This window comes from Pteropus alecto, unplaced genomic scaffold, assembly GCF_000325575.1.
Source record: "Pteropus alecto unplaced genomic scaffold, ASM32557v1 scaffold45, whole genome shotgun sequence".
Taxonomy (NCBI): Eukaryota; Metazoa; Chordata; class Mammalia; order Chiroptera; family Pteropodidae; genus Pteropus; species Pteropus alecto.
This window is the reverse complement of record NW_006442491.1, coordinates 28,069,556-28,082,350: the sequence shown is the minus strand read 5'-3', so window position 1 is coordinate 28,082,350 and position 12,795 is coordinate 28,069,556. Positions and strand designations below refer to the sequence as shown.

General features: G+C 48.0%; 1 protein-coding gene across 1 annotated transcript in view; it reads left to right on the top strand.

Moving 5' to 3' along the window:
* The window catches only part of JPH2 (junctophilin 2), a 56,792-nt gene that overhangs the window by 40,621 nt on the left and 3,376 nt on the right, over positions 1–12,795 (top strand). Inside the window, exons 4-5 of the mRNA XM_015596898.2 lie at positions 11,712–11,830; positions 12,689–12,791. Coding sequence (XP_015452384.1) covers positions 11,712–11,830; positions 12,689–12,791 — 222 coding nt within the window. The remainder of the gene's footprint in view (positions 1–11,711; positions 11,831–12,688; positions 12,792–12,795) is intronic.

The following is a 12,795-nucleotide window of genomic DNA, read 5'->3' as shown; positions in this document are numbered from 1 at the left end:
GTTAGTCTCCCATTTCAAAGACGGGGAAATGGAATCACAGAGCAGTTAAGTAACTCGCTCAGGGTCACACAGTCAGGAAGAAGCAGGGCTAGGATTTGAACCCAGGTCATCTGGTGCCAGAGTTCTCTTGCTCACCCACTGCCTCAGCAAGAACTTCTCTAAAAGGCCTTCCCTGACCCCACGCTCGGGGCTAGAAGTGTCTTCTCCACCGGGGGCCGTGGGCTTACCCCAGTCGTGACTACTGTGATGTGGTTTTGTGACAGGAAGACAGCAGCGGGGTCAGAATCTTGGAGACCTCATGCCTGGCATAGGGCTCGGAGCCAAATAAAACCTCTGGAAATGCTATTCCAACCGAGGCGTTGGCCGCCTCCCCGCGATTTCTTCTTCCAGTCCTCGTGGCAGCCGGGATGCCAGCTCCCAGGAGCAGATGTAGCTGCCTGGAATTCTTTTCCAAGGCTCCTTATCGGTTTCAGAGCAGCCTGGAGTGGGGTACAAGAGGTTAGGGACAGAGGGGGCTGCTCTGGAAAAAGCTGGAATGCCATAGTGGAGCCCCACCTGGGGAGGGGCCGGAGGCGGGGGAGGGTGCTGGGCAGGGAGGGCTCAGCTGTCACATTCCTCAGGCTCACAGAAAGCTCTCCTGGGTGCCTTGTCCTTATTTAGGCAGGAGATGTCTGCTGACTGGGCCTGTGGGATGCCATGGCAGGCTGGCTCACCGGGCGGGGTGGGCTGAGGTTGGGGGGTGCAGAGCATGTCCCAAGCCAACTCTGTGGGCTCTTAGCATGTTGGCTCAATCCTAGCAGACCCCAATCCCCAGGGTGGGAAGCCCAATCCCTGGGGAGAAAAATCACTCTCTGTGTAATAATAACAAAAATAGTAGCTACCTTTCATGGGGTACCTACTATGTCCAGGGCGCCGTGCTAGGCTAGTTTGTAAAGCTCCAGAAGGTGAGTTTCTTCTGTTCACTGCCGTACTCCGAGATCTAGCCCAGGACCGAGCACTCAGTAGGTGCTTAGTAAATGCTTGTCATGATCGAACAGATATACATTTTACATGCCATAGTTTGCTCTATCCTCGCAATAATTCTAGTGGTAGTTAAGTGCTATTATTAACCCATTTTACAGAGAGTGAAACTGAGACTTGCAGAGGTTCCATGCCTTGGCAAAGGTCACGTGACTTGGAGGTGGGGGAGCTGGGGTTTGACTTCAACACTAACCAACGCTTCTCTCTTACTGTTGTGTTTACCACACTGGACTCTCTGGCTTCCCCCGTTTATGGGCTCTGTGAGCTGGATGGGTTACGTAGCCTTTTCATCCTTCATTTCCGCACCTGTAAAAATGGTAATCAATAGTGATATCTACCTTAGGGAACATTGCGGGGCTCACAGACTACTTGGAGGGACATAATGTGATCTGACAGCTAAGTGCCGGAGACTGCAAGAGCAGAGAGCTGGCAATCATGGTGCGCTTTCCTGAGGAAGGATCCAAAAGGATGAAGAAGAAGTCGCCCAATGAAGAAATAAAGGATGAGGGTGGGGACAAGAGTTCCTGGGAGAGGAAACGGGAGGTGTAAAAGCTCCAGAGGTGGGAACAATAGGCACATGTGAGGGACAGGAATTTTCTGGCTGTCTGGAGGCTGAGTTTAGAGTCAGTTGGCAGGAGCTAGGTCATGGAAGTCGTATACATGTTTCCATGCTCCCCTTCAGGCACTGGGAAGGGCACTGTGGAGTCTTAACCAGGCAGTCGAGATTAAATTTACTGGGGGTGGCCTCTGGGGAAGGAAAGCTTACATCCAGGGTTAGGATCCAGCTGGACATTCCAGTAATGTCATGGCAGTTATTAAAGGTCTGAGACATTCTGGTTCGTACCATTTGGTAATCAGCGGCTTCTCTGAGGCGCCTAAGTGATTCTACCCCTTGCCCCGTTACTGTCCTGTCCACCCAGGCTTTTGCCCAGGTCCTTGTCTTCCCCAGGACCCAGCACCTGAATGGTTAACCACCTGGCACAACAGGGAGACCTCCACATCATTCTCATTCGCTGGTTGCACCCCCATAGCATTGGCTATATATTCTTTAATATCACCCCATCCATCTCAGTCAAGCCTTCCAGCTCCAGAAAGACATTAGAGAACATCAGATAGAGCAGGACCAGCTCAGGGAACTTGTCTGATCCCAGTTCTTGTCCTCTGCCTTGGGTAGTAGGGGGTTAGACTGGAACGCCCCCTAGGGTCCGTCCTGCACTGGCTGATACAGCCTTGGGGATCAGGCCAGGACCTGGGGTCCAGCCCCAACCCTGCACTTCCTGCTGTGTGGCTGCCCCTAGGTTGTGCTGCCTTGGTGTCTGGTTTCTCTGTCTATTTAGTGGATAAAATAATACCTACCCCTTAGAGTTTTTGTAAGGAATAAATTAAACCATACCTCGAAAAGTCTTGCCACCAATAGATGCTGGGTTTTTAAAATTTTATTTTATTTACTTATTCTAGAATAGATATACTATATGTATATTCGGAAGATCTCAAAAGGTTGACAGCTAGGTTCCAGGTTGGACTGCAGGGCCCAGTCCTATGTGAGGAGAAGGGGGAGCAGGCCTGAGGTCCCCTCCCTGTTGGCTGGCTGGTTGCCAAAGCACAGGCAGATCTCAATCATATATAGTCTTCCGGGTGAGTCCTAGGACCCGATAGACTAGCCTTTCTTTGGGAAACAGTGGCTATCACAGCTGGTAACCACTAGCCTAGGGCCCTCTCAGACCGGCAGGGTGAACGCTGGGGATCTAGAACTCGGGGCCTCTCAACGCCCTGCAGAGAAGAGGCTGGATTATGACCAGTTCCAGCTTCTGGGCCCTTCTGGGTTTGAACTTAAGCAGCATAGCAGATGTGTGGGTCAGCAAAGGCTCTGGGACCAGAAAGACCTGGATTCGTATTCCAGCTGGCTATGGCACTGAGCCTTGGGCAGATAATTTTCTGAGTCTTCATTTCTTCTCCTGCAAAGTGGGTTGTCTTGAAGATGACATAAGGTCACACACGTGGTTTTAGTTCCCTGTTGCTGCTGTAACAAATTACCTCAAACTGAGGGGCTTAAAACAACCCAGATTTATTCTCTTCCCGTTCTGGAGGCCCGAAGTCTGAAATCAGTTTCACTAGGCTAAAGTCAAGGTGTCGACAGGGCTGGTTCCTTCTGGAGGCTCCTTCTGGATGGGAGAATCTGATTTCTTGGACTTTTCAGCTTCTTAGTGGCCGTCCCCGCTCTTTGGCGTGTGACCCCTTCCTCTGTCTTCACCGTGCAGCGCTCCGGCCTCTGCTTCCATCAGCACATCGCCTTCTACTCCCCTTCCTTCCTCTTATAAGGACACTGTGATTACATTTGGGGCCTGCTGATATAATCCAGGGTAAACCCCAAATCCCGTGATTCTTAATTCAATCACATCGGCACAGTCTCTTTTGCCATATAAGGTCACATTCATAGGTTCAGGGATTAAGACATAGATATCTTTGGGGCCATTATTCGGCTGACCACATTGGTCGCATTTCTGGCACATACTTAGCACTCAGTAAACAGCAACTCTGTTACTTGGCTTCCCCGTTTCTAGGCTGGGGTGGGAGGGTCACACACTCCGTCGCACATGGAGGAGACGTCCCAGCTAATCTGGCACTCTTCTTTAAGAAAGAGGGAAGGGTCACCATAAAACATGATCTGGAAGAGGTCACCTCCAACGCTTGAGGATTTCAGGCTGGGCTTCTAAGGTGGGGAGGTTCTATGTAGGGCCTGAGGGAGTGGCACAGCCCCCGAGACTCAGAACCCATGTTCTGCCCCCTTTGACTAGAACAAATCCACCTTCTAAAAGTTTAACAGGCTTGCATCGAGCTTACTATATGCCAGGCCCTGTTTTAAAGGCTTTATGTACATTAACTCCCTCTGTAATCCCAAAACTCTACAGACTGCCAACAAATCAAGCCCCTCAGCTTGAAGTACTTTGTGAGGTAGAGGTTATTTATATCCCCATTTTACAGATGAAAAAAGTCAAAGTACAGAGGATTTTTGCAAGTCACACTCATACAACTGTGCTCCTAACCACCTCAAAATACCAGAATTATAACAGCAGCGAAAGAAAAAATAGATAAATTGGACTTCATTAAACTTAAAAACTTTTATGCTTCAAAGGACACCATCAAGAAAGCGAAACAACTCACAAAATGAGAGAAATGTTTGCAAATAATGTATCTGATAAGGGACTTGTATCTAGAATATATAAAGTAAGTTTACAACTCAATAATAAAGACAAAAAGAAATTCCAAAATATTCAAAGGATCTGAATAGACATTTCTTTTAAAAAGAAATGTCAATGGACATTTAGCACATAAAAAGATGTTCAACATCATTAGCCATCTGAAAAATGCAGATCAAAACCATAGTAGCATGGCACCTCACAAATCACTAGTATGACTAAAATTAAAAAGATGGGCAATAACAAGTGTTAGCAAGGATGTGGAGAAATTGGAATGTTCGTATCCTACCGATGGGACTGTAAAATGGTGCAGCCACTCTGGAACCAGATTAGCAGTTTCTCAAAAGGTCACACATAGAGTCGTCATACGACCCAGCAATTCTGCTCCTAGGTATACCCAAGAGGAATGAAAACGTACATCCACACAAAAACTTGTACACGAATGTCCACAGCAGCAGCATTTATAGTAATGAAAGGTGGAAACAAACCAAATGCCCATCAACCGATGAACAGGTCAACTGAATATGATTTATCCACACGATGGACCGTTAGTTGGCCATAGAAAAGAATGAAGTACTGACACGTACTACAAGGTGGGTGAACTCTGAAACAATGTTTAGATAACATATCCTTCGACAAGAATGTGTATTGACATCTTGATGTGTTGCCAGTCTGTAGAGTTTTGGAAGGGAATTGCTGGAAAGCGTTGTTATAATAATAACAAAACCTGTAATAATAACGATAGCTAAGATTGGTTAAGTGTTTAATTTATGCTAAGCGCCTTTGCGTTATCCCATTTCAGAGTCCTAGTAGTTTCGTCAGGTAAGTATCGTTATCTCCATCTCACAGTTGAGGAAACTCAGGCCAGAGAGCAAATGTCAGACACCTAGAATGGGATGGTGCTACAGTTTGGACTTGAGCTTGTGCCCTTGACCCCTCTGGTGAGGGGCCTCCAAGCAGGGGCTTAGCACACATTTGCCAAATGAACGTAGTCCTGAAGCTGGGGTGGGAAGGAAGTGTCTGTCAGTCAGAACGTTAGGGGGGCAGGGTGCTTTCTCCTTGGGAGTGATCCAGGCAGACAGCTGGACATGCCAGCTGTGGTTCCTCCATGGGTTCACTCTGATCCCGATTGTTCTGGAAGAGATGGCTGTGGCCAGCTAGGGCCGGAGTGAGGGGCTATTTCAGGAGAGGGAGGTACAGTGGCATCTGAAGCATCCCCACCTCAGGAAGACACTTGGTAGCACTGTCCCCGTCAAACACCTCGGCAGCCTCCAGAGCGGTTGGCAGAGGCCTGAGCTGGGGACTCTGATGATCTGCTTTTGTCCTCTAGGCCTACCACAGGCTCCTCGTTCCGAAGGGTTTTTTTTGTTTTTTGTTTTTCGTTTTTTAATTTTAAAGTGAGCAAATCAATGGCATTAAGTATACCCAGGATTTTTCTTTCAGTCTTCTCAAAACAAACAAACAAACAAACAAACCTGTGCTTCTTATTTATTTTAGTAACGAGCACCTCTATAGGTGTCCTGGCCACTGTTCTAAGGGCCATATGACTGTTCATTCATTTACTCTACACTGTTTCTCCCAGATGGGTGCTGTTATTATCCCCACTTTACAGACGAAAAGACTGGGGCTCAGGGGACACAGACTTGCCCAAGAATATAAGTAGCAGAGCCGTGACCTGCACCCAGGCAACCTGGCCAGAGTCAACCCCCTCATAGCCACTCCACCACGTGGCTCAGAGGCCTTGTTCGCACCCCTTGTTATTTGCTGCTTTTCCGAGATGCTGCATTGTTGACTTGGCAAGGCTGCGTCAGGCCTCTGGGTCCTGCCACCCCCATCCCAGTCCCAGCACACAGAGGACCTGGCCTAGAGTTAGTGGCTTGGGCAGATTCATACTCTAGCTGTGTGACCTAGAGAAAGCGACTCTACCTCTCTGAGGTCATCATGTGCAAAGGTGGCCCTAGCACAGAGCTGGATACAGAGTGCACAACAAAGAACAGATTAATGTTATTAATAATAGTAGCAGAAGAGGCAGTCATTGAGTGAATGCATTAGAACATTGGTTGGCAAACGTTTTCCCTAATGGACCGGACAGTAAACATTTTTGGCCTGTGACAAGTATTTAACTCCAGATGATAAGCAAATGGGTGTGGCTGTGTTCCAATGAAACTTTATTTATATGGACACTGAAATTTGAATTTTACACAATTTTTATGTGTCATAAAGTATTATTCTTCTGGTTTGTTTCTAACAGCCATTTACAAATATAAAAGCCAGTATTGGCTCACAAGCAGTATGAAAACAGGCAGTGGGCTGGATTTGGCTTGTCACCGTAATTCTCTCTCTGCAAGAGAATCTTGAGCTCTACAGGGATTTTTTGATGCTTGGTTTGTTACTGTATACACAGTGCCAAGAAGAGTGCCTAGCACACAGCAGGTACTCCATGAAGCTGCATGAAATGAATGAATCCATATGTAAAAGGATCTTGAGGGGAAGTGGAAGGAGGGGACAGCGTATTCCAGGCAGGGGAACAGCCTGAGCAAAGGCATGGCATCGGGGATAAGTCCAGTGGGTGTCTCCTTTGGCCCAACCAAGCTATCAGTGCCTGGGGGAGACACCTGGACAGCAAGGCCGGCTATAACCAGGCAGTAGGGGCCTAGGGGTGGGGAAATGAAGCAGGGGAGGGGGCGGATGCTCTCAGAAGTGGTTCTGTGGGGATCCTGCCTTGCCCCTATTCCTGAGCCACCAACCTTATTTTTAACCCTGCTGACAAAAGATAATCCGAATGAAATCAAGAAGTGTGACTGATCCCTGCCCCTCCCCCTGCCCCAGTTACTGCTCCTTCCCTCCCCGCTCCCCAGAGCAGGGTCAGAGACATCCTAGGAGACCCTTCCCCAGAAGCATCAGCACAGACAGTGACTGGTCCAGAAGAAATGGTTCCTGCATTCACCTAGCAGGACCTGGACTCAGGGAGGGATCCTGGTGCTTAGAAACACTCAGGTCTCCTGGGGGGTTGAGCAGGCTGGGAACGGCCCAAGACAGAGCTGGATGTTCTATCTATCTGTCCAGCACATGCTTCTCAAATGTTAGTGAGCATCTGGAGGGCTTATAAAACACAGATTCCTGGGCTCACCCCCTCCCCCAGAAATTCTGATTCAGTAGGTCCGGGGTGGTGTCCAAGGATCTGTCTTTCCAACCAGCTCCCAGGTGATGAGGGGCTTGGGGAGAGGGGCATGGACCATACTCTGAGTGCCACTGAACTAGAAGCAGGAGCTTCCAGGCAACAGCAGTTCGGCCTCCCCTTCACCCTGTGAGCTGCCAGATAGACCTTATCGAGACGGCTTCCGCTCAGGATCTAGAGAACCCTGAAGGCCGTGCTAAGTAGTTTGGACTTTATTCTGAGCCCTATAGAAAGCCTCACAAAGATTTTAAGCAAGAGGCGAGGCTATTGGATGTATAGGTTGAACAAGCTCACTGCACCATGGTGCCACTGAGTGCGATGGGTCGTAGGGAACAAGCCTGGAGGCAGTGATTGGGGTGGGGGCTTTGCAGGAGGAGGGACAGAAGAATGGAGAGGTGGGTAAATTCAAGAAGCATAGATCAGAAGAGACAGGAGTTGGCGATTGATGGCTGTGGGTATTGAAAGATGAGGAAAGAGGGTGCGGGAGAACACTGGGGTTCCTGGCTTGAAGGCTGGGGTGCTGGGGAACCAGTCCTGAAATCAGAGGCACTGGTAGGGGGCTGATAAGGGATTCAGTCTGCCAGACTGATAGATGGGCAGAGGAATTTCTTCCTTGGGCTGTGTGGCCACCCTGCTCTCAACTCCTGTTCTGGCTCCCTGAAGGGTCCACAGATGAACCCCCAGAATCTTCCAGGGGTCAGTGTGAAGGCTGTCATTCCTGCCTGAGAAGTCCTGCAGCACAGTGTCCCAGGGCACCAGGAAACAAGCCTCACCCAGCTTACATTACCAAAAAAGGACATTTTCTCAGTTTGAAGGTTTGCCCAGCCTATTCCCTCCTCCCCCCACCTGGGGTTTCAGGTTTCCAGGGAAGTGTCTCTGAAAAGTTTAGAACTTTCAATCACACATACCCGTGGACAAGCAAATATGTGCCTGGGGCTATTCCTCTACCACACTGAGTTCTGATGTCACAAATGTGACTTCTTCCTCCTCTTCCTCCTCTCCTCCACCATCACCATCACTCAGCCCATCCTGGGCTACACACTTTCATATGCTGCCTCTCAGTGTTCACAGCACTTCCAAGAGGGGGAAGATTATGATCCTGCAGATGAAGAAACTGAGGCACAGAGAGGCAAAGCCACTCAGCCAGGGTCCTAGAGTCCCAGAGAGGTTGAGAGGGGGATGAAGTGAGCAAAATGACTGACTCATGCTGGGTCTGATCCGAACTTTATTTAAATTTTATTAATAGTTTCTTCATCAAGGATTTGTTTGGGTATTAATTTAGATTTTTAAAAATACCATATTAAAATAGTATTTATCTTGATTACCGAGTTTTTTCGGCATCTCTTTAAATTTTGAGCCTGAGGTGGATGCCTCGCTCGCCTCACCCTAGCCCAAGGCTTGGCAGAGCTGAAATTCGGATCCGGGGCTGCTGACTGCACAACCATGCTCTTAACTATTCCCCGTGCTGCCCCCTTGTCCATACATGTGTGCACGTGTGCTTACGCACGTTCATGAATGTATTCTTTCATTCTGTAAAATGCCGTCTCCTTCAGGAGACATTATTGTGGCAGTGTGGCAGAGTGGAGAGGGCAGGAGCTTGGGAATCAGACAGTTCTGGGCTAGAACTCCACTACTCACTACTGGGCGGAAGCATAGCCTACGGTTAAGGGCACAGAGTCAAGATCCCAGAATGCTTTGGTTCGAAATCTCACTCTGTCACTGGCTGGCTGTGTAAGTTTGGGTGGGATCCTTAAAAGACTCTTGTTCTCTGTGAAGAGGGATGATGGTAATAACATCTGCCACATAGTGTTATCCAGGGGGAAATTAAATGAGTTAATTTCTGTAATTTCTGTAAAGCATGTAGTAAATACTTTGCAAGTGTTAACTATTATTTTGCATCCTTGAGCAAGATACCTGAGACCCAGTTTCCCCACCTGTGAAGTAAGGATAGCAAAAACTGTTCCAGGCAGTTTTGAGGGTTGAAAGGGATAACGTAGGTAAAGGGCTTGGCACGTGTTAGGAGCTTAATAAAATTTCCCTCCTTCACTAGGGGCCCAGCTTTGTGCTGGAGATGGATACGGAGACACAGGCACATCAGCTCCCCAAGGAATTAACTCATCTACATATGTGAACACTGATTCGACCTTTCAGTTCCCCAAGGCCCCGAGCTCTTACCCCCTCTCAGTGCCTTTGCACGTGCTCTTCCCTCTACCTGGCTCTCTGTCTCCAGCTCACCTCTAATGGGCCTAATTTGTGTGTGTTCAGGTCTCAATTTAAATGTCGCATCCTCAAAGAAACCATCCCTGACTCCCTCACCTCCACCACTGATCTCTGTCGAATCTTTCCGTTTTACATGTTCATTACTTTCTCTACTCTTCTTTCATGGCGCTTCTCACAATCTCAATGCAATACTTATTCTTTAATTACATTTTATTAAATCAGTTTTGTTGCTTGTTTACTATCCATCTCCTCACTTGACAGTGAGGGCAGGGACCGACTTGTCTTGTCCACAGGGATCTCTGTCCTCAGCTTCTGGCCACACGTGGCACATGCCCCAGAGCAGCACTGAAGCACACAGGCTCTGAAGTCATCTTGCCTGGGGTCACAATCTCAGCTCTTGTACTTAGTGACTCTGTGACCAAGGGCAAGTTACTTAACCTCTCTGTGCCTCAGCTTCCTCTTCTGTAAAATAGGGAAAATAATAACATAGGCTTCCTAAGGCATCGTGATAATTACATGAGATAATCTTCATAATTCCTTTAGAATGGTGCCTGGCCCATCCAGAAATGGGGCTGTTAATATTTTAGTAGGTGCTTCAATTAGTCAGGCTAGACTAAGAGCCGAAACGAATATCCCCAGAATCTCGAGTACTTAACATAATACACGTTTAAGCCTTAGGCTTAAATGTTCCACATTTAATGTTTAAATTTAATGCTTAAATGTTCCACATTCCAATGTGGGACTGTGGGAGGGGACATTGCTCTCTGCAATAATTATTTACGGGCCCAGTTTCCTTCCACTGTATGTCTTAACCCAGAGTCCACAGGGGTTTCTGTGGATGTAATTCAGGGGCCCTGTAAATTTGAATGCTGTCTTAGGTTAGATTCCCTGGAAGCTGAGAATGAGATGGAGATTTCTGTGTACATAATTTAATGAGGGAAGACTCACAGGAGAGGGGAGTGAAAGAGGCAGCGCTGGGTGGGGAAGTATTCGAGCAAAGATGCGGTCTTACCTGGTGCCTATTTCAGCCTCATCCCACAGGGACTCTGGAGCCTGGCTTTGTACCACAGAGTTGGTTCCTCTTGGGGGCAAGAGAGGGTGGGTCAGTGTCATCAGCCATGGGTTGGGCTTCCTGGGTTGAGGCAGGGGTGGGGATTTGACCTCTGGAACAATGTGGCTTCTTTTGGTTGCAATGCTCTGAGACAGTAATGAGCCAATACAGCACCTAAGGGTGGGTGCATCTGCCCAACGAAGGGATCTGGGCTGTGCATCAAAAGTGTCTACAACAGATAGGAAAACGACATTTTTATTTTTACTAACTTTAAACTGAAATTTAGCATTTTCTTCAATTATAGAAATAGGCAATAAGCTACAGCAGTATTGGCAATATCTGTGACTTTGTCACCGATAGAAATCACATGTATTTTTATGTCATTTTACTATTGTTGTGGGTATTCTTGAAATATCCTTTATGCTAATCTATACTTTAAAATTATAGTAGTTAATAGACCTGCTAGATATTTTGTTTAATGTGTTAATGAAGGACATATTATAAGTTTGTTCTTTTAAGTATTTCGATAACAGTGTGTCAGTATAATTCCATCCCTTTGTAATCCTATGTCTTTTACGCATTTTAAAACATTATTATGAGAAGGGATCTATAGGCATCACCAGATGCCAAAGGGGTTTGTGACACAAAAGAAGCTAAGTACCCTGTTCTGGGGCCTTAGCCTCTTTTGCATTTTACCAAGACCAGGAGAATAAGAAGAAATAGAGGATCACAGGGGAGGTTTTTATGGGCCAGGCCTGGAAATGGCATACATCACATCTTCCCACAATGCATTGACCTGGACTCAGTCACCTGACCACATCTAGCTGAAAGGGAAGCTGGGAAATGTAGTCTATCTGTGTGCCCAGAAAAAAGGAAACGATCTGGGAAATGCACAGCTGTCTGGGCCACAGGGCTCAACAAATATTCACTGACAGCCTGAGTGAATGAATGCTCTGTCCAGGGTGTCTCTTGGTCGGTTAGGGAGAAGGGGCAGAGGGCTGGTTCTCTGGAGGGATCCTGAGTCTCTGCCATGTTGTCTCCTTAGGACAAGCCATGCCAAGGCCAAAGCTGAGGCCGCAGAACAGGCTGCCCTGGCCGCCAACCAAGAGTCCAACATTGCCCGCACTTTGGCCAGGGAACTGGCTCCAGACTTCTACCAGCCAGGTAGGGCCAGCCAAGGAGGGGACAGGCAGGACAAGGTGGGGGGAGGTGACCAGTGGTAGACCGGTCCCACTCCAGGCTGTCTCTTCTCTCTGGGAAATGAGGCTGAAGAGTAAGGTGAACCTGCCATTTTTGATACAGAGCTTGTTCTTGGATAGAGTGGAGGGAGTCCCTTGGGATGGGATATTGGTGTTCTCTGCATGAAGGGTTTTAAGATAAGTGGCATGATTAGGTTTGTTTTCTAAACATTATTCTGGCTGCAGCAAGGAGACCAAAGGTAGCCAGACTAGGTGGAAGAGCTTGGAGCACAGAACTGTGCCTGGAAGGGCAAGTCACTTCTGGTCCCAGCGCTCCCCCTGCTGATCCCAGGAAGAGCTGACACTGGCTGGCTGCCTCTGTCACTGTGACAGGCACTGAGCTCAGCATTTTACATGCATTTTTTTTTCCCCTACCCAATTAATCCTTCTATTAGTATTTATGAAATAGGTATGATTAGCCCCATTTTTCAGATGAGGGAATGAAAAGAGACCAGTGGCACCGTGAAGAGCGCGAAGTCTGGAGCCAGACTCCCTGGGTGCTAGTCCTGGCTCTGCCCTTTGTCAGCTGGGTGACTTTGGGTAAGCCTCCCATGCTTCATCTGTAAAATGGAGGTTAATCGCATGGTCCTTTCGGGATATTAAAACTATTAAATGAGTTGATATTTGGAAACTGCTTAGAACAGTGTTTGGCACATTGTAGATGGCTGAGTAAATAAATGGTTGAGAGGAAAAAAAAAAGAGGCTCAGTGAGGTTAAGCAGCTTGCCCATGATCAGTAGCGGAACCCGGGTTCTAACTCATCCTCCCGGTGTTGTCCGTGGCAGGTCCGGAATACCAGAAGCGCCGGCTGCTCCAGGAGATCCTGGAGAACTCGGAGAGCCTGCTGGCGCCCCCCGACCGGGGCCCTGGCGCCGCCGGCCTGCAGCTGCCC